General features: G+C 43.1%; 1 protein-coding gene, 1 long non-coding RNA gene and 1 other non-coding gene across 6 annotated transcripts; 2 read left to right on the forward strand and 1 right to left on the reverse strand.

Annotated features, from left to right (window-relative positions):
• Window positions 1-942: 942 nt before the first annotated feature.
• On the forward strand, window positions 943-12,015 carry ZNF311 (zinc finger protein 311). 4 transcript variants are annotated; one of them, XM_074039060.1, is made up of 8 exons: window positions 943-1,011; window positions 1,347-1,597; window positions 2,235-2,643; window positions 2,920-3,001; window positions 6,456-6,547; window positions 6,892-7,018; window positions 7,658-7,762; window positions 10,223-12,015. In XM_074039060.1, the coding sequence occupies exons 3-8, from the start codon at window positions 2,560-2,562 to the stop codon at window positions 11,800-11,802; spliced, it is 2,070 nt and encodes a 689-aa protein (XP_073895161.1). In that variant the 5' UTR covers window positions 943-1,011; window positions 1,347-1,597; window positions 2,235-2,559; the 3' UTR covers window positions 11,803-12,015. The 4 variants fall into 4 exon arrangements, with proteins under 4 accessions (XP_073895161.1, XP_005553765.2, XP_045246546.2 ...); XM_005553708.4 differs by having other exon boundaries at window positions 2,449-2,643; XM_045390611.2 differs by having other exon boundaries at window positions 943-1,597.
• A 6,385-nt stretch (window positions 12,016-18,400) lies between these two features.
• Window positions 18,401-18,482, reverse strand: TRNAL-AAG (transfer RNA leucine (anticodon AAG)). Its single transcript has one exon. It is a non-coding gene; the product is annotated as a tRNA-Leu (tRNA).
• A 2,192-nt stretch (window positions 18,483-20,674) lies between these two features.
• Window positions 20,675-23,504, forward strand: LOC141410229 (uncharacterized). Its single transcript, XR_012434483.1, has 2 exons — window positions 20,675-22,186; window positions 23,255-23,504. It is a non-coding gene; the product is annotated as an uncharacterized lncRNA (long non-coding RNA).
• Window positions 23,505-24,016: the final 512 nt, after the last annotated feature.

Here is a 24,016-nt window from a genome sequence, read left to right on the forward strand (position 1 = left end):
TCAAAAACATTATATGCTCCCTGATGTATGGCAAAAAGTATACAGCACCACCTAAGGATTCTTACCAACAAAGTTAAACCTAACTCTAATCAAACCTTTAGAGGTAACATCAAGTTTTACAGGAAATACAAGGCTAGAGAAACTAATAAAATGGGGACACAAATAGACAAAGCCAGCATGTAGAACATTTAGGACAACGTCCCAATTTGTTCAATTGGTTGACTATATGAGGGGCAGTGGAAGAGAAGGATGGAAGGTAGAACTAATTCAGATGTGAATTTTAAAAGAATTAAGACACATGCCCAAATTAAACATATGGACTTTAGATCTTGAATGAAAAAGAAAACAAATGTAAGAAGCATATGTATATATTTAGGGAAATATAATATGGACTTGGTATTAGATGATAACCAGGAATTCGTTTGTTAAATGGGATAATAGTATTGTGATTCTGTAGGAAAATATCCTTTTTAAAAGAAATGCATAATGAAGTTGAAAGTAACATATTTGGGGTTTGCTTTAAAACGTTTCAGCAAGAAAAAAATGGAGATGGATGAAACAAGTGTGGCAGAATTTTATGTATTTTTAAATGTAAATGATGGATATATGCGGGTTACTTATACTTTTCTTTCGACTTCTGCATAGGCTTAAAATAATCTTTGCTTTTGAAAAAAAAATTCAATTATTTGTCTTCTTAGTTAATATTTAAAAGTAACTTTTTCACATATTTGTTACAAAACTTCTGTCCATTCCTATCTAGAGGTTCCTCTACATGGGAAAAATGGGGCAAAAGTGCAACATTTCTGCAACCCCTTTGCACCCGCCATAAACGCACGAGAACTCCTACAAGGCTGAGCCGCGACGAGGAGGGCGGAGAGTTTGAGGGAACGCCTAGACCAGAGAGTTGATGCCTTTCCTAGAAAATCACCGGAAATGATAATTGGCGGACTAGGAAGTGGAGCTTCTATATAGTTCTGTTTCTCTTTTCTTGGGGAGAGTATCTGCGGGAAGGTCTGTGCTTTGGGCCGGCTTGGGTCGGGATTTGCAGATGAGAGGAGTCTGGCGCCGCCGCACCTCTCACCTAAATACCCGGGCCCCTGGGGTTGCAGGCAGGGGCGGGGCTTTGGGGTCAGATTTGAGGAGGGGGGTCTACTGCGGTTTCCTCCCTCGAAGCCATTCCCCAAAATGAGCTTTTCCCGCCTGTCTGCCCTACCTCCTCCCCTCGTCTTGTTCCCAGGAGCCCCTGACCCATTCTGGGTTTTTGTTTGTTTGTTTGTTTTTGTTTTTTTTGAGACGGAGTTTTGCTCTTGTCACCCCTGACCCATTCTTTTTATTCTTCTCTACAGCACCCATTCATATATTCATTCAGTCAGCTAATTTTGAATCCAGCACATACTATTGCAAGCGCTGTTTTAGGCGTTGAGAATACAACAGTGAACAAGACGACAAAAATTCCTGCGCTCACGGAGCCTAAAAGCCTACATTTTAGCGAGGGTAGAACGACCATAAACAGTGTATATATTAATAAGTCACTTATGCACCATATTGGAAAGTGATAAAGCGCTATAGAGAAAAAGAAGAATTCACGTAAAGCAAGGTAAGGCACATCAGGATTGGAAGGAGGGGATAAGTTGCAATCTTAAATAAGGCACTTAGTTAACGTAGACCTCCTTGGGAAGATGACATATAAGAAAACACTTGAAGGAGGCAAGATTATTAGCCGTGGAGATCGCTTGAGGTGAAGGGAGCAGCCAATGGAAAGGCCCTAAGATGGAAGGAAGGAAGGTCGGTGTGGCTGAAGAAGATTGAGGGAGTGGGAGAAGAGTAGAAGGTGTTGAGAATCACACATCCCGTAGACTTGTGTGCCACTCTTAAAACTTCAGCTTTTATTTTGAGTGAGCAGGAGAGGAAGTTAGAAGTAGTGGGCACATTCAGTAGGGCCTTGCATACCTCTGTAAGGACTTCAGCTTTTATTCTAAGTAAGGTTGAGCCACTGGAGAGTTTTCAGCAGAAAGATGAAATGATCCAACTCAAGTCGTAAACGGACCACTCAAACTGCTCTATTAAGAAAGACAGGAGGAAGGCAAGGATTGAAGAAAGGAGACCAGTTAGAAGGCTACCACAGTAATGGAAAGGAGGGGAGATAGCAGGTGACGATGGCTCAGAAAAAGGTGGTAGCAATAGAGATTGTATTCTAGATATGTTCACATTTTCAGTTTGTCTTCCTGCCTTAGGTTCTCAGTGACTCCCTGTTTTTTTCTGTGGTCACATTCCTCTTTTCCCTTCACCAAATATGCAAGGAAACAAGAAGTGAGATCACAGCTGGTTTAGTGTTGCTAATGAAACCCAAATCCAGGGCAGTGTTTGACACATTAAGCCAAACAGCAGCTGCCCTGTGGGTCAGAAGGGCCCTTTGGCTGGCACCACCAAAATATGTGTTCTCCAAAGGAGGCTGGCATCAACCGGAGCCACTTCACAGCTTGTTTGAGAACTGGATCTGACCAGTAGGAAGAAACCAGGACAGCAGTGGAAGACTGTTAAAGAAACCTGGGTAAAAAGATGCAGGAGGTAAGAAGAGGAGGGTCTGTGATATATCACAAGGAGGAAGAAGGAGAAGTGAGTCCAAGAAAGAAGGAAAGCAATGTGAGTGGTGGTGTGTCTGACTGTAGATACTGTTGGAGGTATCTTCTCCTAGATACTGTTTTTCCTGCTTGACCGGGTGATCATTAAAGCTTTGTAGTTGTAGATGCCATTTCTAATTTTCATAAGGTATTAGGAACTGAGTCTATTATTTTCTTCCCTCTTTTGGTATTTCTGGGAGACGGTTTCCATGGATAGAGCTGTATGGTTGCTTGCATCTTCCTATGTGTTTTTCTCACCTTCATAACTTCCCTGAATTCATTCTATGCCTTGCGATAGGTTGTGCTGTCAGATGAGAGTTCAGGACCACCAAGCCAGCTGCTTTGGACCCCCCAGAATACCCAGCTCCCTCAGGAAAGAGGTGAGGTACACAGGAGATTGTGGCAGGAGTCATGGCAGCTGAGAAGGGAGTAAGGACACAGAGTGGGTACAGAATGCTACACTGGGGCCCAAAAATCTGTTCATTAATGAGCATTTATGGAAAGTCTTGTTTTGTTTCTATACTAGGCTTGGATCAATATCTTAGAGGAACTAAATATTCAGTTTTTGTCTGTATCTTAAATTTTGAAAAAAATTCATAAAAGATTCTACAAAGCAGTTTATCAGAGAGACTCAGTGCAGTCAGACATTTACTATTTGTATAACTTGAGATATATGGTAAATATTCACACATAATATTTTACACTTGTAAAACTTGTGGTATAATTCAGTAATTCTGACCCAAGCATAATTTTGCCAACATGTAAAATTTGAATATATACAATTTTATTTCTGCAGTCCTTTTTGGAGCCCTGATACTTTTAAATGATGTATAGATAGCTCCGAAATATAAAATAAAGCAGTGACAAAAGAAGAAGCAAAAGTTTTCCCATTGAAGCCCTGTGCTCTTTGGGGGCTTATGTGAGGAGGAAAAGTGGTTAAGATTTGTATAAAAGCTGATGGTGGGCCGGGCGCAGTGACTCATGCCTGTAATCCTAGCACTTTGGGAGGCCTAGGTGGGTAGATCACTTGAGGTCAGGAGTTCATGACCAGTCTGGCCAATATGATGAAACCCCATCTCTACTAAAAATACAAAAAGTAGCCAGGCGTGGTGGCATGCATCTGTAACCCCAGTTACTCAGGCTGAGGCAGAAGAATCGGTTGAACCCAGGAGGCGGAGGTTGCAGCAAACTGAGATCATGCCACTACACCCCAGCCTGGGCAACAGAGTGAGACTCTGTCTCAAAAAAAAAAAAAAAAATGCTGTTGGAGGTGCAACCTAGGAGATGGTATATAGCAATTCAGGAGTCATAAAACCAGACCCAGAAAGGCACAGACTTTTGGACAGAGGAGTAGGCACATTCAAAAGTAAGCTTTTTAGTATATGTTACCTGCAAAAAATAAAAACAAAATGTGTTTCTAGATATAGTGTTGAAACATCCAGAGGAAGAATCCTGAAATTCTGCTGTACAAGGGATCACAAATGAGAATTAATAATATGGAACATAACTTTTTTATAAATTTAGAAATAGAAAATAATAGCTATTGCTAAACTCGGATGCACGAGTCTCCCAGTCCTTTTTTTCTCAAAAGATCTTGAAATCTGCTGTGGTGGATTTTCAGGATCAGAAATTCTATAGCCACCTATCATATAATACAATACAAATGTATTAATCTCATCCCACAAAATATCTGTATAGTGCTCTAACGAAAAGTTTTATGTTGTTTCTTCATGTAGCCTGTTTCCTAAATTCACTTTTAACTTGAGAGGAATAACCTTTCAATTTCTAAAGCTAAAGCTAAAAAATAAAGCTTATGAATCACTATGAGTGATAGACTTTCCCAGTTGTGAAGAAGATATGGTAAAAACCAGTAGGGACGTATATGGAGGGGAATGAGTTACATAGGGGTATGCTTTTGTCAGAGTTTCTCTAAGGGTACATTTAAGACATGTGCATTTCATTATATGCAAATTTTACCTCAAAAAAGAATGTAAACAAATATTGAACTTCCAGTTAATGATATATATGTTAAAGTGTTTAGGGGTAAAGTGTACTGATGCTTCCAACTTACTTTGAAATTATTCAAAAAATAAAATACATTAATGAACAATAGAGGAATAGATAAATGAATAAGTGTGTGATAAAGCAAATACACAGAACGTAAATTCTGGAATGTAAGTGATTGGTATATGGATATTTACTATATAATTTTTTCAATTTTTCTATGTACTTGAAAATATTCATAATAAAATAATGGTTGAAAACATCCAATTGAGAGCTTTAAGTGTATTAATGTTATAAGGAAAAGAACTGTTATGTAACATTAACAAGGCACAAACATGTGTCTTCTGTGAGTTGTGTGCCATCCAGGTGAGTTTAGACTTTTTGAGACAGTTATAAAGGAACTCGGAGCTTTTAGAGTGAGACAGAGAAAAAACTGTATGGAACCACCACGACTGAGATGCAGCCTTGGTCTTGGTCAAAAGCTGTAAGTAGCTGAAACTAAAGAAAAGTCTTCTTGGGCAATTTCAGTGAAAAGAAATCAGCTTGGTTCTAAAATCAGGTTTTGGTAAAAATGGAATGATAGTCTTGAGGGTCTAAAGCCAAAGGGTGATCCTAAAATCTTACCAATAGATTACTTTGACCCTACTGGTGTCTTACTAGCAGAAAGCAATTATTCAGATTTGGACTTAGGGATGTGTTGATAAACTATCAAGAAAAACAAGGCACCTTAAACATTGAAGCTACAGAAAGATTGAGCTGGCCTACAAGGAATAAAGTCAGGCCCTATTAATTAGTAATATGAATCTACTTCTGAGCCGGGCATGGCGGCTCACGCCTGTGATCCCAGCACTCTGGGAGGCCAAGGCGGGCAGATCACGAAGGCAGCAGATTGAGACCATCCTGGCTAACACAGTGAAACCCCGTCTCTACTAAAAATACAAAAAATTAGCCAGGAGTGGTGGTGGGTGCCTGTAGTCCCAGCTACTTGGGAGGCTGAGGCAGGAGAATGGCATGAAGCCAGGAGGTGGAGCTTGCAGGGAGGCGAGATGGTGCCACTGCACTCCAGCCTGGGCAACAGAGTGAGACGAAGTCTCAAAAAAAATAAAAACTACTTCTCACCCAATCATATGGATTATACCTGAACACTTGGACATTCTTAATAAAGTTTATTTTGCATTTTAAAACGCTGTGTGTGCTATACTATATTGATGTAGGGAGGATAGCTCGGTACTAAGGAATTAGTAGGAAAGAGGTGCAAAATCGGGAAGAATGATTCTTCTCTAATAAGAGTAAGGAAAAAAATTTGTAACAAACTACTGGAGGTAGACCAGCCATTAAGTTACCAGAAGAAGTAAGCATCTCTGGATGCTTTTGTTCAACACGCACACATGTACACACGCACATGTGCAGACACACACACACACACACTCTTTCACTCTCCTTCTACCCCAAGTATTTTGGAAGAAATGACTTTAGTATTCAAATACAGGAAGAAGGGTTATTCCAAACCAGGGAGTAAGTGATTTGGGCCTTTTTACCAGATGTTTGGCGAGGGGGAAAGTTTATTCCAGGGCAGAGAGCACAGGAAAACATAGTAGTTGAGAGAGGAGGAGAGTGCACTTCCAAGAGACGTCTTGGCTGCTGTGCCGGGGCCTGATGCCCAACACTGGAAGCTGAGACTAGAAAAATAATGAAGAGGAAGGAAACTGTAAGGCAGTAGCCTAAAACCCTAGGTTAGAGCTGCAGAAGCTTCTACATTTGAGGAAGAGAAGATGAATGCAGGAGTAATACTGTGCTAAATTGACTCTTGGCTTACTTATCTTCCCTCAGCTCTATTACCTGCCCAGTGTCCTGCCTTCACTAAAGATGGAAGCCAAGGAAACCTGCTGCAAGCAGATATCACACTGATGAGCCAGGCCCAAGTGAGCTGAGGCCCCTTTCCTCCTTCTGGAAGATACATCACTACCTCCAAAATATGGCCTTATTTTCACTGCATTCTCTGGCTGTGCAACTCCTAAATCAGGGTTCTCCCTCTCATAAGGAACATTTTGTTGCGTGATAAACCACTTGTGGGTTGTTTTCTCTTTCATTTTTTTTTTTGCTATCAAAACCCCAAGCTCCCTTTCATCTCATTTGTAAATATCCAACAAAAGGGAAGAGCCTTTCACATCTATAAACCTCCTCCTTGCAAATTCCTTTCTTCTGCCCCTGTTTCCTGAGGAAACTATGGTGTTTTCTCCCGGATAACAGGAGCATATTATTTCAGGAGTCAGTGACATTCGAGGATGTAGCTGTGAACTTCACTAACAGGGAGTGGCAGAGTCTGACCTACGCTCAAAGGCATCTCTATAAGCATGTGATGTTGGAAAATTATGGGAACATGGTATCACTTGGTAAGGACCTTCCCTGCACTTGACTTAACGCTTTCTACCTTCTTTTTTTATTATTTAATTGCTTTATTTATTGATGTATATGAGGTCTCATATTGAAAGTCAGAGTCCCTATTCTTTATCATCAGGATCTTGCCCAAAAATTAAGAGTTTTGAGTTGCCTCTGTTACATAGCAAGATAATTTTTGGCTAACCTAGCTGCTGTTTTTTGATTTGGAATAAGAGTCTGCCTGAGTGAAAAGGAGACACTTAGCTTCTGTTTTCTCTGGGTTCTTGCTTCCTCAAGCCTCTCATTTTTTTATGAGGTGTTCTATATTCCACTCCTAGTCATGAACTACCTTCTAGGTGCCTGAAACTGATAGTCTTCCTATACAGACTCCCATTCTCCTAAACAAAAACAAAATAAAATAAAAGACAGGAAAGCACACCCAAATGACTGTTTCCCAGAACCTTCTCTTTCCTTCTGAGTGTGACTTTTCTGAGAAAGTCCCCAAACATGTTCTTTTACATGTTACTAGACCCCTGAAAACCCCTTTTCTCTAAATTAACATTTATTTCCTGTTTCCATATGCAAACAGAAGGATCAGGGCTAAGCATTAAGTTATATGTTACTCTACACACTTATTTCTTTTCTGCAACCAGGATTTCCATTTCCTAAACCTCCTTTAATCTCTCATCTGGAGCGAGGAGTAGAGCCCTGTGTGCAGGATCCACAGGACGGGGAGTCCCTAAGCTGCTCCTATCCAGGTGAGTAATAGAGAAACTTTTCAGTTCCCTCTTATTTTCCATGTGACATGATGGTTATGGAACATTCTCGGTGGATCATCCAGCCCAAAGGGCCCAGAAAGGAAACCCATTTAGGAAACTTAAGGAAAAGAAAATTGAAACAATGACAAACTATTTGGGCAGTTATTCTGTCATTATCTAAATGGTTCTTTGCAACCTATCTAATAGATTTTTGCAATTTGGCCTTCAAAAAAAACTCAGAAGCTGGGCACGGTGGCTCACGCCTGTAATCTCAGCACTTTGGGAGGCCGAGATGGGCAGACCACCTGAGGTCAGGAGTTTGAGACCAGCCTGGCCAATATGGTGAAACCCCATCTCTACTGAAAATACAAAAATTAGCTGGGTGTGGTGGTGCGTGCTGGGTGTAATCCCAGCTACTTGGGGGGTCTGAGGCAGCAGAATCATTTGAACCCAGGAGACAGAGCCGAGATCACACCACTGCACTCCAAGCCGGGGGCACAGAGTGAGACTCCACCTCAAAAAAAAAAAAAAGCTCAGAATATTTATCACCCTTCTGTGTATCAGTTACTCCAGGGCTCATAAATTGAGACAGGTGAGAGGCATTCTACGCAGAAGGAATAACGTGAGAAAGCACTGAGGAATAAAAGAATATGAACTGTGAGTTGTTCAGTATGAGTACAGCAAGGGACTTAGAATAGCTTTGGGGAGGTTCATAAGTAGTAGAAAGGGGCAAGATCACGATATGATGTCTGTTTTTTGGGAGTTTTCTCCAGGAATTTAAACTGCAAAACTTGAACTTATAGTAACAGCTAATATTGATTAAAGTACTTCAGTGTGGCATGTGCTTTACAAACATTAACTCATTTAATTATCATAGGTAGCCTAGAGCTCATTTTATAGATAAACCAACTGAGGCAAAGGAGAAGTGAAGGCGTCCTCCCAAGTTCACACAGGTATTAAGAGTTATTAAGTGTCATACTAGGATTTGAACCTAGGCAGTCTCACTCTAGAGCCAGGACTCTTGACGTATGCTTTACGTTCTTCCTGTCTGGTTAACTGTGGAGTGCCACTAAAGTATTTTAAGCTAAAAAGTGACATGATTAGACTTGATTTTCAGAAAGAATAATCTGGAAGCAGTGTAGAGGATGGATTAGAAGGGATTCAGGCCAAAGGATGTTTGAGGGATATAGCAATTAGTGAGTGAGAATGCCCTGGCAGTGGAAATAAAGAGGAAGAGATAGAGTTCAGAGATAATATTAACAAGATGCATTTGGAGTCTTCGGTTGCCAGCAATAGAATTAACCCAAGCTAGCTTAAGCAGAAAAACATGAATTTATTTATTATTCAGGATGTGTCATAGGACCTAAGGGCAGGTATGTGTCAGGACCTAGAAGAGACTCGAAACCATCAGGGCCCTCTTTCCAACTGTATTCCCTGCATCTTTGTGAGTCAGCTTCATTCTTCTTTCTAGACAAATTGACCTCTGCTTCTCAGACCAGATGGCAGAACATTCCCTCGTCTGTACCAAATACCATCCCACCACCACTAGTTCTCAAATTTAAGTGCTAAAGACTGAGCTACTCTTAAAGCTGGCCTTACCTGCCTTCAGATCACAATTCTAAAGTCCAGGATGAGAGAATCTGGCCTGGTTTGGGTCAGGTATTGCGCGGATCTAATCTGTCCCAACCAGATGTGCTGAGTCACATAATAGAAATACGGCTCTCCAGGGCCCACCCTTGGGAGCAAAGCAGACAGTTCCTTGAAAAGGGACTGCATCAGCATTTCAACACCTCCTCTGTAACTCTCTTCACAGGTAGAGTTTGTAAAATGTTAGCTGGGTAAATACGAGGGAGATAGAATTGAAGATTATTTTGTTTTGTGGCTTAGATGACTAGGTATATAGAGTTTACACTCACTAAACTAAGAGACTATAGAAGAGTAGGTTTTTAAGGATTTTTTATAAAGTGTGCTGAGTTTAAAATATTTCAAGGCCGGGCGTGGTGGCACACACCTGTAATCCCAGCACTTTGGGAGGCTGAGACAGGTGGATCACAAGGTCAGGAGTTCGAGACCAGCCTGGCCAATGTAGTGAAACCCCGTCTCTACTAAAAATACAGAAATCAGCCGGGCATGGTGGCAGGCGCCTGTAATCCCAACTACTCGGGAGGCTGAAGCAGGAGAATCACTTGAATCTTGGAGGCAGAGGTTGCAGTGAGCTGAGATTGCACCATTGTACTCCAGCCTGGCCAGCAAAGAGACTCAATCTCAAAAAAAAATAAAAATAAAAAATAAGATATCTCAATACTTTTCATCATTTCAGCCTGTTCTGACTTTTGGCCACAACGTCAGTAATTTTTCCAGCACGGAAAAGTTATTTACTCTTCAAACAGCTTAACATTGCTTCACCCCTCCCATCTCACTTATTTTCTTTCCTCTGACATTTGTATTTTCTTGTTAAAGTGTCAACTGATAAGATGTGGCCTGAGAATGAAAAGGCAAGTTCACAACAACAGATTTTTGAAAATGAAGAAGCCTACTGGATAAAATCTAACAGTCTCCTAAAAGTTGATTCCCAGGATCCTGAGGTTAGAGAAGTTTGTGTTCAGGAAGTCAAATTAGAGAATCAATGGAAAACACCTATAAGGGAGAAACTGAGAGAAGAGAAAGAAGGCTCTGAGGAAGTAACCTGCAAAAAAAGAAAGAACCAGAAGGTGCTTAGAGAAAACCCGAATCCAAACTCAAAATACAGTCGATGTAATAGTACAGCACAGAAACTCCATGAATGTGCCAGGTGTGGCAAAAACTTCAGTTGGCACTCAGATCTAATTCTCCATGAGCAGATTCATTCTGCTGAGAAACCCCATGTGTGTGATGCGTGTGGGAAAGCATTCAAGACCAGAAATCAGCTTTCTGTGCACCAGATAATCCACACAGGGGAGAAACCTTTTAACTGCATCCAGTGTGGGAAGGCTTTCAACAGTAGATCAGCTCTTTGCCGACATAAAAAAACCCACAGTGGGGAGAAGCCTCACGAGTGCAGGGACTGTGGGAAGGCCTTCAAGACCAGGAACTGTCTGTGTATGCATCAGCTCATCCACACTGGAGAGAAGCCTTACGAATGTAACTGCTGTGGGAAGGCCTTCCAGTTTAAGCATTCCCTTACCATCCATGGCAGAATCCACACTGGAGAGAAGCCATATGAATGTGAGGAGTGCGGGAAGGCCTTCAGCGGGAGTTCAGACCTCACCAAACACATAAGAATCCACACTGGGGAACGACCTTATGAGTGCAGCGAGTGTGGAAGGGCCTTCAGTCGGAGCTCAGACCTAAGCAAGCACAAACGAATCCATATTAGGGAGAAACACTATGGGTGCCCCCAGTGTGGAAAAGACTTCAGCATCAAGGCAGAACTCACCAAACACAGAAGGATGCACACTGAAGAGAAACGTTACAGGTGTGAGGAGTGTGGGAAAGCCTTTCGTCATAACTGTAAGCGCCGGGCTCATGAACGAGAGCACACCGGGGAGAAGCCCTATCAATGCGGAGATTGTGGGAAAACCTTCCAAGACCGGCACTGCCTTACCATCCATCAGAGAATCCACACTGGAGAGAAACCTTACAAATGTTTAGAGTGTGGGAAAGCTTTCGGTGGGAAGTCAAACTTGACCAATCACCAAAGAATTCACACTGGAGAGAAGCGTCACAAATGTGAGGTATGCGGAATGGCCTTCCATCATAGTTCAGTCCTGAGGCAACACAAAAGAATCCACACTGGTGAGAAGCCATACACCTGCAGTGAGTGTGGCACGTCCTTCCGTCAGGGCTCAGCTCTGATTGGACATAAGCGAGTTCATACTGGAGAGAAACCTTATGAATGTGAGGAGTGTGGAAAAGCTTTTAGAGTGAGCTCAAATCTTACTGGACATAAGAAAAGAAAACATCAAGTATGGAGAACCCATGAACTTGATGGGAGTAGGAAATCCCTCTCGCCAGTAACTGTTTCTCAGACCTCAGCAGTTAGTATTTTGACCAGTGCCTGAGTATAACAATTCTGGTGTTACTTTCTGTTTTTCCTACCTCGTAGGCTGGTCCTTCTGTCTCCTATATTAGTTATTCCTGATTTCCTGACCCTTAATTGTGAGATTCCCCAAAGACATTGTTCTTTACCTTCTTATTCAGTATTTTTTCAGTGAGCACATTTACTTCCAAGAGTTTATCAATCACTTCCTAATAATAATAAACACTTATTAGTGCTTGCTGTGTCCTAGGCACTGTTCTAAGGGATTTACACATTTAAACTTTTTAAATCCATACAACATCCCTATGAGATCAGGAATTTGAGGCACAGAAAGATTAACAAACTTGCCCAGGATCACATAACTAGTAAATTCTGTGCTCAGGCTTTCCTAGGCAATTCCCATATGCGTGCACCACATCCTTCAGACATGAAGTTATACCTCAGTTCAGCACAAAACAGTTTTTAATTTATAAACACCAATCATTTTTAGCAATTTTTTAAACATAAAGCTAGAATGGTACTTCTCCATATTGTATCAGGATTGCTGAGATTCAAAGTGAAAAGGGAGACAGGGAGAGAACAGGTTTAGAAATCACAGATAAGAGCTGGGCACGGTGGTTCAGGCCTGTAATCTCAGCACTTTGGGAGGCTGAGGAGGGAGAATCACGAGGTCAGGGGTTCAAGACCAGCCTGGCCAATATGGTGAAACCCTGTCTCTAATAAAAATACAAAAATTAGCCAGGCATGGTGGTGCACACCTGTAGTGCCAGCTACTCAGGAGGCTGAGGCAGGAGAATCGCTGGAACCCAGGAGGCGGAGGTTGCAATGAGCCAAGATCATGTCACTGCACTCCAGCCTGGGTAACAGAACGAGACTCCATCTCAAAAGAAAAAAAGAAAGAAATTACTAGCCTGACCTCCAGAAGTCTTTTGATGTTTACTAAACACACAAAATGAACATTTTGAGAGCGTATTTTTTTTAGTAAATTTTAGACTTTTACCAGGTAAAAAAGATATGTCTTGAAAATTTTGAAGGACTACTTTATGAACAGTGGGTTAATCTTGTTCTGCAACTATCCCAGACTAGAATTACAGTCCACAAGTAGAAGCTACAGGACATCTGTACATTTAGGAGATACTCAACTGGAACAGATTCTGCCCTAAGGTAATAAGTTTGGTAAGAATAATGCTGAAGAAATTCAAAGGTCAGGTTCATAGTTGAATGATAAAACATGTTGCTTGAAACCCTAAGATATCTGTAGTTCTAATTCTGAAGAGTTACCAAACAAGAGTTAGTCTAAGTTATAATTTACATATAAAAATCACCAGGTAAAACTCACTTTTTTAAATCTAATTACGTTCTACATGCAAACAAAATTTTTACCAGGAACATTGATATTATGAGATTCTTTTTACTTTAACTTCACAAAAGAAATAGAGAATGCCCATTTCATTTAAGTTTAAGAAAGATTATAAGATACTTCTTGGTAAGGATCGTAGCTTGACTACGTGTATCTGGTATTGCTCCCCCTCAGAACTACACTAATGCTACAGTAAAACCATTCATAATCAGGAAGAATGACAGAGGAAACAACTACAAAATTTTGGAAACTGAAAAATGGATAAGTAGTAATGACATTGAATCTAAGAAAGCCAAATTTTAGCCTGAAGGGGGCAAGTAAAGGACAAATCTGACCAGGCATAGTGGTTTACATGTGTAGTCCCAGCACTTTGGGTGGCCGAGATGGGAGGATCACTTGAGATCAGCAATTTGAGACCAGCCTGGCCAATACGGTGAAACCCTGTCTCTCTATTAAAAATACAAAAATTAGCTGGGCTTGGTGGCGCATGCCTATAGTCCCAGCTACTGGAGAGGGGGAGGGGGAGGTGGCAGTTAGCCGAGATTGCACCACTGCACTCCAGTCTCTGGGCAACAGAGTGAGACTTCTTAAAAAAAAAAAAAAAAAGACAAATCTATTTTACATCATAGAATCTTAAACGACTCAAGAATTGGTGGCACCATATACCCCTGGACATGAGGATGAATAGACTAAAATGAGGAGAGTCTGTCAAAGGCTATTTAGGAAGCAAGCAGAGTCCTAGGTCCTCAAGCCCAAAGAAGATTGGAGGTTTATTTTCTGAAGAAGGTTAAACAAAGGATATGTGGGTTAGACACAATCGAGGACAGGAATTCCATTTGGGAAAAGGAGCATTCTGAATGCCGATGCCTCCAGCCTACTTTCCTTGTCTCCCAGAAAGGTAAGGGTCTGGCTTTCACCTCCCAGACAAAAGACAGTTTTCAGTGAGAAATCCAACCAGAATAGACCTGAAGATACATCAGGAGTTTCTCAGCAAGTGGCCTAGCCAGATAACCTGTAGTGAACATAAGCAAGTCATAGTCGTGCCGTCAGAGCTTCCCATAGGTTTTATAGTCGTCCTCTATTAAAAAAAATAAAGTTTATTGGCCAGGCACAGTGGCTCATGCCTGTAATCCCAGCACTTTGGGAGGCTGAGGCAGGCGGATCATCTGAGGTCGGGAGTTCAGGATCATTAGCTGGGCATGGTGGCTCTTGCCTGTAATCCCAGCTACTCGGGAGGCTGAAGCAGGAGAATCGCTTGAACCCAGGAGGCAGAGGTTGCGGTGAGCTGAGATTGTGCCATTGCACTCCAGCCTGGGCAACAAGAGCGAAACTCCATCTCAAAAAAATAAATAAATAAAAAACAAATTTTATTATAGAACATTTCAAATCCATGCAAGAGCAAAGGCAATAGAAAAATGAACTCCATGTACACATCATTCAACTTCAACAATTATTACATCAGGGTTAATCTTGTTTCATCTGTATCCCCACCCATTCCCTCTGCTTAAGATTATTTTCAAGTAAATGACAGAAATTGTGTTTCATCCATAAGTATTTAATTGTCTATAGGAGATAATGACTGTTTAAAAAAACTAATAATATGGGCCAGGCGCGGTGGCTCACGCCTGTAATCCTAGCACTTTTGGGAGGCCAAGGCGGGTGGATTGCCTGAGGTCAGGAGTTCGAGACTAACCTGGCCAACATAGTGAAACGCCGTCTTTACTGAAAATACAAAAATTAGCCAGGCATGGTGGCAGGTGCCTGTAATCCCAGCTACTCGGGAGGCTGAGGCAGGAGAATTGCTTGAACCCAGGAGGCAGAGGTTGCAGTGAGCCAAGATCACACCACGGCACTCCAGCCTTGGCGACAGAGTGAGACTCCGTCTCAAAATAAATAAATAAACTAACTAATAATAGAGCCAGGGGCATGACGGCCTATGCTGTAGTCCCGGCTACTTAAGAAGCTGAAGTGGGAGAACTCCTTGAGCCCTAAAGTTTGAGGTTAGCCTGGGCAATATTGCAAGACCCCATCTCTAAAACACAAACCAAAAATATAAATAAACTAACACTAGTACAGTTATCATACCTAAACAAAATCATCTACTTGCCAACATCATCAAAGATTCATTCGGTGTTCAAATATTTCTCTAATGCCATTTTTTTCTTAACATTTGAGAAAAAACAGGCCTGGCACCATAGCTGACACCTGTAAGCCCAGTACTTTGGGAGGCCAAGGCAAGAGAATCACTTGGGCTCAGGAGTTCAAGACCAGCCTGGGCAACATAGCAAGACCCTGTCTGTACAAAAAATTCAAAAATTAGGCATGGTGGTGCACGACTGTGGTCCCAGCTACTCGGGAGAGGAGATTGGGAGGTCAAAGCTGCAGTGAGCCGTGACCATGCCACCACACTCCAACCTGGGTGACAGAATGAGACCCTGTCTCAGAAGAAAAAATAAAAGTATTCAAATAAGGTCAATACATTGTGATTAGTTCGTACATATCTTGAGTCTTTTAACATTTAAGTTCTCCCCATATCTCTTTTTTCTTGAAATTTATTTAATGATTAACTAGGTGGTTGGTGCTATTGAGTTTCACAGTTTGGATTTTAATTATTGCACACCTTTGGTAGTATTTAACATGTTCCTCTGTCCCTGTATGTCCTAAAAATTAATAGTTAGATCTAGGGGTTTTAGATTTGGTTTTGGTAAGACTACTTCATAGGCATCAGCACAAGCCTTTTTTGTTTAACATGACTAAAGTAGTCTTCAATAGCCTCCTTGCTTTCTGCTGAAAAGATTTTCCAGGTTCATCTGGTATATTTCCTTAAGAAGACTCTTCTAAAACTAGTACAGGAAAAAAATAGAAGATCTGAATAGTCTGATACCAATTATTTAAGTAGAACCTGTGATATACAGTCCCAGAAAGAAAACTTCAGGCTCAGATGGTTTCACCAGTTAATTCTACTAAACATGCAAGGAAAAATAATCCCAATGTTAAACTCATTTTATGAGGCCTGTGTAACCTTAATACCAAACCGTTAAGGAATGATGAGGAAAAACAAACAACACAAGGAAATTATTTTGTTTTTCTTTTTGAGACAGAGTTTCGCTTATCACCCAGCTGGAGTGAAGTGGTGCGATCTTGGCTCACTGCAACGTTTGCCTCCCAGGTTCAAGCGCTTCTCCTGCCTCAGCCTCTTGAGTAGCTGGGATTACAGGCGCCCGCCACCACGCTAGGCTACTTTTTTGTATTTTTAGTAGAGACAGGGTTTCGCCATGTTGTCCAGGCTGGTCTCGAACTCCTGACCTCAGGCGATCTACCCGCCTCGGCCTCCCAAAGTGCTGGGATTACAGGCGTGAGCCACGGCGCCTGGCTGCTGGAAATTTTTTTTAAAAGATAATTACAGGCTATTATCATTCATGAATGTAGTGAGAAAAATCTTGAGACAGTAACAAACAGAATCCAGAAATATACATTTTTTAAAAGATGACATGTCTTGAACAAGTTAAGATTATTCTAGCGGCCGGGCACGGTGGCTCAAGCCTGTAATCCCAACACTTTGGGAGGCCGAGACGGGCGGATCACGAGGTCAGGAGATCGAGACCATCCTGGCTGACACGGTGAAACCCTGTCTCTACTAAAAAATACAAAAAATTAGCCGGGCGAGGTGGCGGGCGCCTGTAGTCCCAGCTACTCGGGAGGCTGAGGCAGGAGAATGGCGTGAACCCGGGAGGCGGAGCTTGCAGTGAGCTGAGATCCGGCCACTGCACTCCAGCCTGGGTGGCAGAGCGAGACTCCGTCTCAAAAAAAAAAAAAAAAAAAAGATTATTCTAGCATGGAGAAGGTGGACTAGCATTCAAAAATCAGTAAAGGTGTCCAGGCGTGGTGGCTCACACCTGTTATCCCAGCACTTTAGGAGTCCCAGGAGGGAGGATCACTTGAGGTAAGGAGTTTGAGACCAGCCTGGCCAACATGGCAAACCCCCCCCCCTACTAAAAATACAAAAATTAGCCAGTGTGGCCTGCACCTGTTATCCCAGTTGGGAACAATTCTGTGATTGTCCTTCTTTCTAACATACAATTCATATGATTTTCTTTTTTTTCTCTTAAATCTGGAACATCATTCAAAATCTACACATAAAAAACTATGTCCTCTTTAGTAGAGTTTGTCGCATATTAGGGCAGTAACTTATCTAATCCTTGTGAACCCCCATGAGAACCCCGCTAAACTCTGAGTTCTGTGGGGCAAGGACGTTCTGTGCTGTTCCCTTGCACATCCTCTCCATACCCTCCCAAACTTTAACTATGAAGCTGGAAGGAGGAAGAGAAGATTAGGGAAGGCTTCCAGGGAGAAACAACTTCCAAGCTAAGGTCTAGAGAATGAGACAGACCGGAAGTATGCAGACAGAACTGCTCGGAGGAGATAGGGCTCCCCTGGAAACCACAGAGATAGGGGGTACCGAGAAGCCCACAGAGAAGGTACCTGGCTGGATGTGTCTGGCAGTTGTAAGGTAAGGCAAGGCACTGGCACTTTCCCTAGAGTTGTCTCTTCTCTAGTCCAAGCGCGAAGTAAGCACACTACAGAGAGGCTGGAGGAAGAACCGCAGCTGATTCCAAACATAAATTAATCCTTCAGGCTGCGGGCGGTGGTTCAAGCCTGTAATCCCAGCACTTTGGGAGGCCAAGGAGGGAGGATCACCTGAGGATAGGAGTTCAAGACCAGCCTGACCAACGTGGCGAAACCCTGTCTCTACTAAAAATACAAAAATTAGCCAGGGCGTGGTGGTGCGCACCTGTAATCCCAGCCACTCGGGAGACTGAGGCAGGAAAATAGCTTGAACCGGGGAGGCAGAGGTTACAGTGAGCCGAGATCATGCCGCTGCACTCCAGCCTGGGCGACAGAGCGAGATTCTGCCTCAAAAACAAACAAAATTAATCCTTCAGAGGAACTAGCAGAATCTGTCTTTAGTTACGAGCAGATTTCAAGGGTCGGACGTCCATTCATTTGTTTGTAATAAAGAAGTATGTGTCATTAAAGTTTTCCTTTTGCTCGTGTCACTCATTGCTGTATCTGAGGCGCCTGGAGTACATTGTCCTCTCAATTACAGGGGAACATTGTTCTGTGGACGGTTATCTCTAGCTCCGTGGTAAACAGAAGTGAAAGAGGAGAAAGAATGGGATTGATACGTAAGAACCATCCATACTGAACGTTCGGAAAGGGATTCTCCTAAAAACTGTTCCCAGTGAGAATGAAAAGTGCTTGGCAGCGGTGGGATTCGAACCCACGCCCCCGAAGAGACTGGAGCCTTAATCCAGCGCCTTAGACCGCTCGGCCACGATACCGTGGGTCGTGGGGGTTCCTTTCCGCACTTTCCCTAGTAGAGAATGTCGCCCCCTACGGCGTTTAAGGCCTATCTTTTTTCCACATTGGGGAATGTTGCCCCCTACCGCGTTTAAGGTGTGTCTTCTTCCCACTACCTCTTCTTCTCTGGAGCTCCCTCCAGTGCCACCAGAGAACTTCGGGCTGCTGTTCAGCCGCGACACACCCCGACCCCAAACACTTTGCTGTCGCACTGATGGGAGCAGTGAGGAAGGAAACCGGCCGATCCTAGACGCCCGTCACTTGTGTCACCGATGTAAGAGGAAGCGGCCTCGCGGACCGAGAGTCCCAGGGGACGCTGTGGGTCGCAGGTTCGCTGTGGAAGGTGACGCCTGCCTGGAGTTCCGACGCTGCTGAGCGAGTTTCGAGTGGTTTGGCCGAGGGAAATCTACGAAAAAAGGGGGCGCCGTGCGAAAGAGCGCAGTTGTAGCTGTTTGTGAAGGTAAAAATTCAGAAGGTGACCCGCGGTCTCCGCAGAAAAGGCACATGACGGTTCAGTTTGAAACTCCAAGATTCGAATCATTTAGAAGTATAGTTGCTGCTGTACTATAATGCAATGAATTGATAAAGTTGTTCTTTGCGTTTCTCTTAGTGCAGGTGACAGCGCATCTGTCTCCTTGGCCCAAAATTTTGACTGAGTCCTAAAATAAAAACGCATTGTGCAAAAAATTATGACAGAAATAAGATCATAATAAAGCAAGCGGTGGAGTTTATTGTTTTGTCATTCATCTTCATTAAAATCAATGCTGACAGAAGTTTTTATCCAATATGCCTATGCCTATGAAAACTAGGCTGTCTTACAAATTCTTTGTGTGTGTGTGTGTGTGTGTGTGTGTGTGTGTGTGTGTGTGTGACGGAGTTTCGTTCTTGCTGCCCAGGCTGGAGTCCAATAGCGCGATCTCGGCTCACCGCAACCTCCGCCTCCTGGGTTCAAGCAATTCTGCCGCCTCAGCCTCCCGAGTAGCTGGGATCACAGGCATGCGCTACCATGCCCGGCTAATTTTGTATTTTTAGTAGAGATGGGGGTTTCTCCATGTTGGTCAGGCTGGTCTGAAACTCCCGACCTCAGGTGATCTGCCCGTTCCGGCCTCCCAAAGTGCTGGGATTACAGGCTTGAGCCACCGCGCCCGGCTGTCTTACAAATTCTTATACTTGAATTGTTCATACGGAATTTATTGCATAGTGCCTGGTGTTAATTTCCTGCGGCTACTGTAACAAATTATCAGAAACTGTGTGTCTAAAAGCAACAGATACGTATTCTCTTACAAGTCTGGAGGCCAGAAATCCACAATCAGTATGTGGGCCAAAATCAAGGTGTGGGCTGGGTCCAGCTCGCTCTAGAAACTCTAGGTAAAATCCTATCCTGGCCTTTTCCAGCGTCTGGTGGTTGCTTGTTTACTTATAGCCACATCTCTCCAGCCTTCAAGGTCAGCACCTACAAATATCCCTCTGCTTTGTCTTCATATGGCCTTCACCACCACCAAAAAAAAAAAAAAAAAAAAAAAAAGAGGGCTAATTCACTAAAAGTATCTCGTTAATACTGAAAGTTGCAGTACTCTTAGCAATACATTATTTCCTAAGGAAATTACTTTAGGAAAATTACTAAGAAAAAAGATTTCCAAGAAAGCAAAAGCAATATAGTCACTCCCTACTCTTTTTTTTTTTTTTTTTTTTTTTTTTTTTTTTGAGGCGAAGTCTCCCTGAGTCGCCCAGGCTAGAGTGCAATGGCGCTATCTCGGCTCACTGCAACCTCTGCCTCACGGGTTCAAGCGATTCTCCTGCCTCAGCCTCCTGAGTGGCTGGGACTACAGGCACCTGCCACCACGCCCAGCTAATTGTTGTATTTTTCATACAGACAGGGTTTCACCATATTGGTCAGGCTGGTCTCGAACTCCTGATCTTGTGATAAGCCTGCCTCGGCCTCCCGAAATGCTGGGATTACAGGCGTGAGCCACGGCGCCCAGCCTGCTCACGCCCTGCTCTTTCTCCTGGTCTCACTTTCCTTTGTTCCTCCGTATTCCCCAAGGTAGGCGCGCCTCTTTTCTCACTTGCTGTGTCAATCTGGGCTCTCTGCCTGGTTCTCTCAGTCCCTCACAACAGCAATAATCTCCTCTCCACTATCAAGGCTATATTCTCCTACCAGTTCTAGATCTCTGAGAACAAGATGGCCGAACTAGAGGGAGACTAACCACTTTTTGACAGCTTTAACCTTCAAGGACACAGAGCAACGGTGCCCTCCTGCTAGGTGCTAATTGGTTCAATGTTTCATCAGCTGCATCTTGGTCCATCAAAGGCATCAATCCAGAGACTGATTTTCTCTCTGGTGTTTGCATTCCTGCACGATAAACTAGAAGGGTGAAATCAAAATAGAAAAATGGCAGAAATTATTTGAAAGTGACGATATCAACCAGTGAGCACCAGGAATCCATTAACCCGTTCAACAAGTACTGACTGAATGCCTACTCCGTGCCTGGGCACTGAATATTCAGGATGAACGCTGACACCGGCGGTCCTCACTCTCACAGCTAGGAGGAAAGGCAAACTGATTAAGCGATTGCAAGTCATCATCGTGACTGAACTGGTGCTGGGACACGCAGCTCGGGATTGGAACTTAGTGTCGATCTGGAACAGCCTGCTTGGAGAAATTTACGAATGCACTGGGGAATGGGGTGGAGGTAGGAGGTTGGAGCGAGACAAGACTGGCGAGAAGTCTGAAAAGAGAAAGACAATTTGGGTTGTAGGGGGGCCGCTGGCGGGATTGAACCCGCAACAGAACTACGCCCACAACCCCTCTCTCTCCATAGAATCCCTACCTCCCGGAGGAAAGACTGAGAATCCTGAAGGAGTCAGGAATGAGAAGGACAAAGGAGAAAGAAAAGAGTAGGAGGGTTTCTCCCACAGTCCCCGCGGATCAGTTGCGTAGGTGGTGGAGGTCCCTGACAGCTGCAGCTGCCTGGTCATTGCTGGATCTGTGATTCTAAAATTCTGAGCAGTAATGAGCCCAAGCGTGCACCTGAGGAAAGAGTAAGGGCACGCAGAGTCATAACAAAGTATGTATGTATTTGAGCCAGGGCCTCGCTTTGCCACGATCAGAGCTCATTGCGGCCTCGAACTTCTGGGCTCAAGAGATCCTCCTGCCTCAGCCTCCAAGCAACTGGAATTACACGCACAAGTGACCGTGCCTAGCTTTTCTCTTTCTTTCTCTTTCTTTTCCCTTCTCTCTCTCTCTCTCCCCCCACCCCCCAACCCTCTCTCTTTTTGGTAGAAACGGGGGTCTCGCTTTTTTGTCCAGTTTGATCTCGAAATCCGAGGCTTCAAGCGACCCTCCCGCCTCCACCAGAAGGACGAATGTAAACCAGACACCAATATGTCCCTGTTCCCCGGCCCTGGCGAGGCACTTGCTAGTATCCTCTATCCAACTGCCGGCTGAATGTGTTCTCTCTAGGAATCGAGGAGGACTGCCTTTCTCGCTGGTTCTGTTTCAGTCCGGATCCCACAGCTTCAGTCCAACAGGTTTGCTTTGTTTGATAGGCTGGCCATGAGAGTGAGATTTGGAGCTATCCTCACAGATTCCTGGAAGTTGAACGGAGATCTCCGATGAGTCCTCTCTTTAGAGCTAAACTGATTCCCCAGGACCTACCAACTTGAGAAATTTTCTGGAAAGCACGTATGTACCTGTACGGACTTGTCAGCAACTGCCATATATAAGGAACTCTAATTCCAGCTTTACTGTGCATGACAAGAAAGCTTGAAATTGAAATCTTGATGCCATCCCATAGGTAACCGAGATTTTCCAGGTTTATACATAGTTCAGAATTCAAAGTTCTGAACAATCTAAGAGCTTTCACACCTCTGCGCTTTTGCTTCTCCTGATCGCTTGTCCTGGCATGCTGGTTTCCATTTTGTTCCCTAATAAAAATCTTGTTCATTCTTCAAAGCCCACTTCAGATAGGGTCTTCTCCACCCCACCTCCAAATCTCCCTCTCTTTCTCACACACACACACGCCATTGTATTTTTCCACACTTCATTTTAGCAGGTGACTCTTTCTGCCCACTAGAAAACTTATTCACACTATCTGTCTTCTTCATTCCCTAAGTACCTGTGAGAAGAATGATGATGATGATAACATTAATAACACGGATTTGGATAATTGGCAGACTGCTTTTGTGTATTATGTTATTGACTCATCACAACTTTATATAGTAAATACTATAATACTTTTATTCCCATTTTACAGTTGAGAAAATCGGGATTTGGGGGGTGTTGAGAGGTGAGATTTGTGTCTTGGTCGTTTTTCATTTTCCATAGTGACTAGTGTAGTACAAGCCTACGGGCTCTCAATATTTATAGATTGATTCATTGACCCTAGCTGTTGACTTTTTTTTGTTTTTGTTTTTGTTTGTTTGTTGTTAGCAGTCATTCACATTCTCTTTCCTCCTCTTGTCCTGATGCATATTTTGGTTTTATTTTTTCGACTTTCTCTCTGAGTTGACGAGTAATCAGTAGCAAGTCTGGTGAATAAACGGAAACTACTGTGCCAAAATGCAAAATCAGGAAATTTTTTTTTCCTGTGAACAATGAGTAATAGCTTATATGAGAAGGAAAGAAAATGGTAGCATTGGAAGAAGAGTTCTTCATCTCTAATCCAATTAGCTTTATGTGGAAAATGAAGGAAAACAAAAGAAAAAAAAGGCATTAATCAAGATAAATTAACCCAGACAGTTCCTTTCACAGGGGTCCCAACCAGACTGTTTTCCAATAGCAGAGGCATAAAAACTAATGAAGCAAGAGATTCTTGCTGCACATAGAGGAGACAACGTGTGATATCATGAGAAGAGCGTGTGTTCAAGAAGTGATCACCACCAGGCCTAGAGGGTTGAATTCCTATGAAACATTAGATTAAAAGACTTCCGTATATACAGGAATTTTACAAACCATATTACTTTTATGTCTATGTCAAAATAAAATTTATTAGTCAAATTGATCTTATGTATGTGTCAAAGTTTATTAATTCAAGGAGAGAACTGACAAGATGACAAAAGAGTGTCCCATCTCAAGGAAGTTTTGGAAACTGTGAATGTATGGGGGAAGAGAAGAGAAAGTGCAATTAATTAGAAAAAGTCCTGCTTCATTTAACTTGATCATAAAAACATCACGTCCTGGCCGGAGGCGGTGGCTCACGCTTGTAACCCCGGCACTTTGGGAGGCTGAGGCGTGTGGGTCACTTGAGGCCAGGACTTCGAGACCAGCCTGGCCAACATGGTGAAACCCCCGTCTCTAATAAAAATACAAAAATTAGCCAGGAGCGGTAATCCCAGCTACTCGGGAATGCCTGTAATCCCAGCTACTCAGGAGGCCGAGACAGGAGAATTGCTTGAACCCAGGAAACCGAGGTTGCAGTGAGCTGAGATCGGGCCACTGCTCTCCAGCCTGGGCGACAGAGAAAGACTCCATTTCAAAACAAACAAACAAAGAAATCACACCTTCCATTTGACG

The sequence above is a fragment of the Macaca fascicularis genome, chromosome 4, assembly GCF_037993035.2.
Source record: "Macaca fascicularis isolate 582-1 chromosome 4, T2T-MFA8v1.1".
NCBI classification, from domain to species: domain Eukaryota; kingdom Metazoa; phylum Chordata; class Mammalia; order Primates; family Cercopithecidae; genus Macaca; species Macaca fascicularis.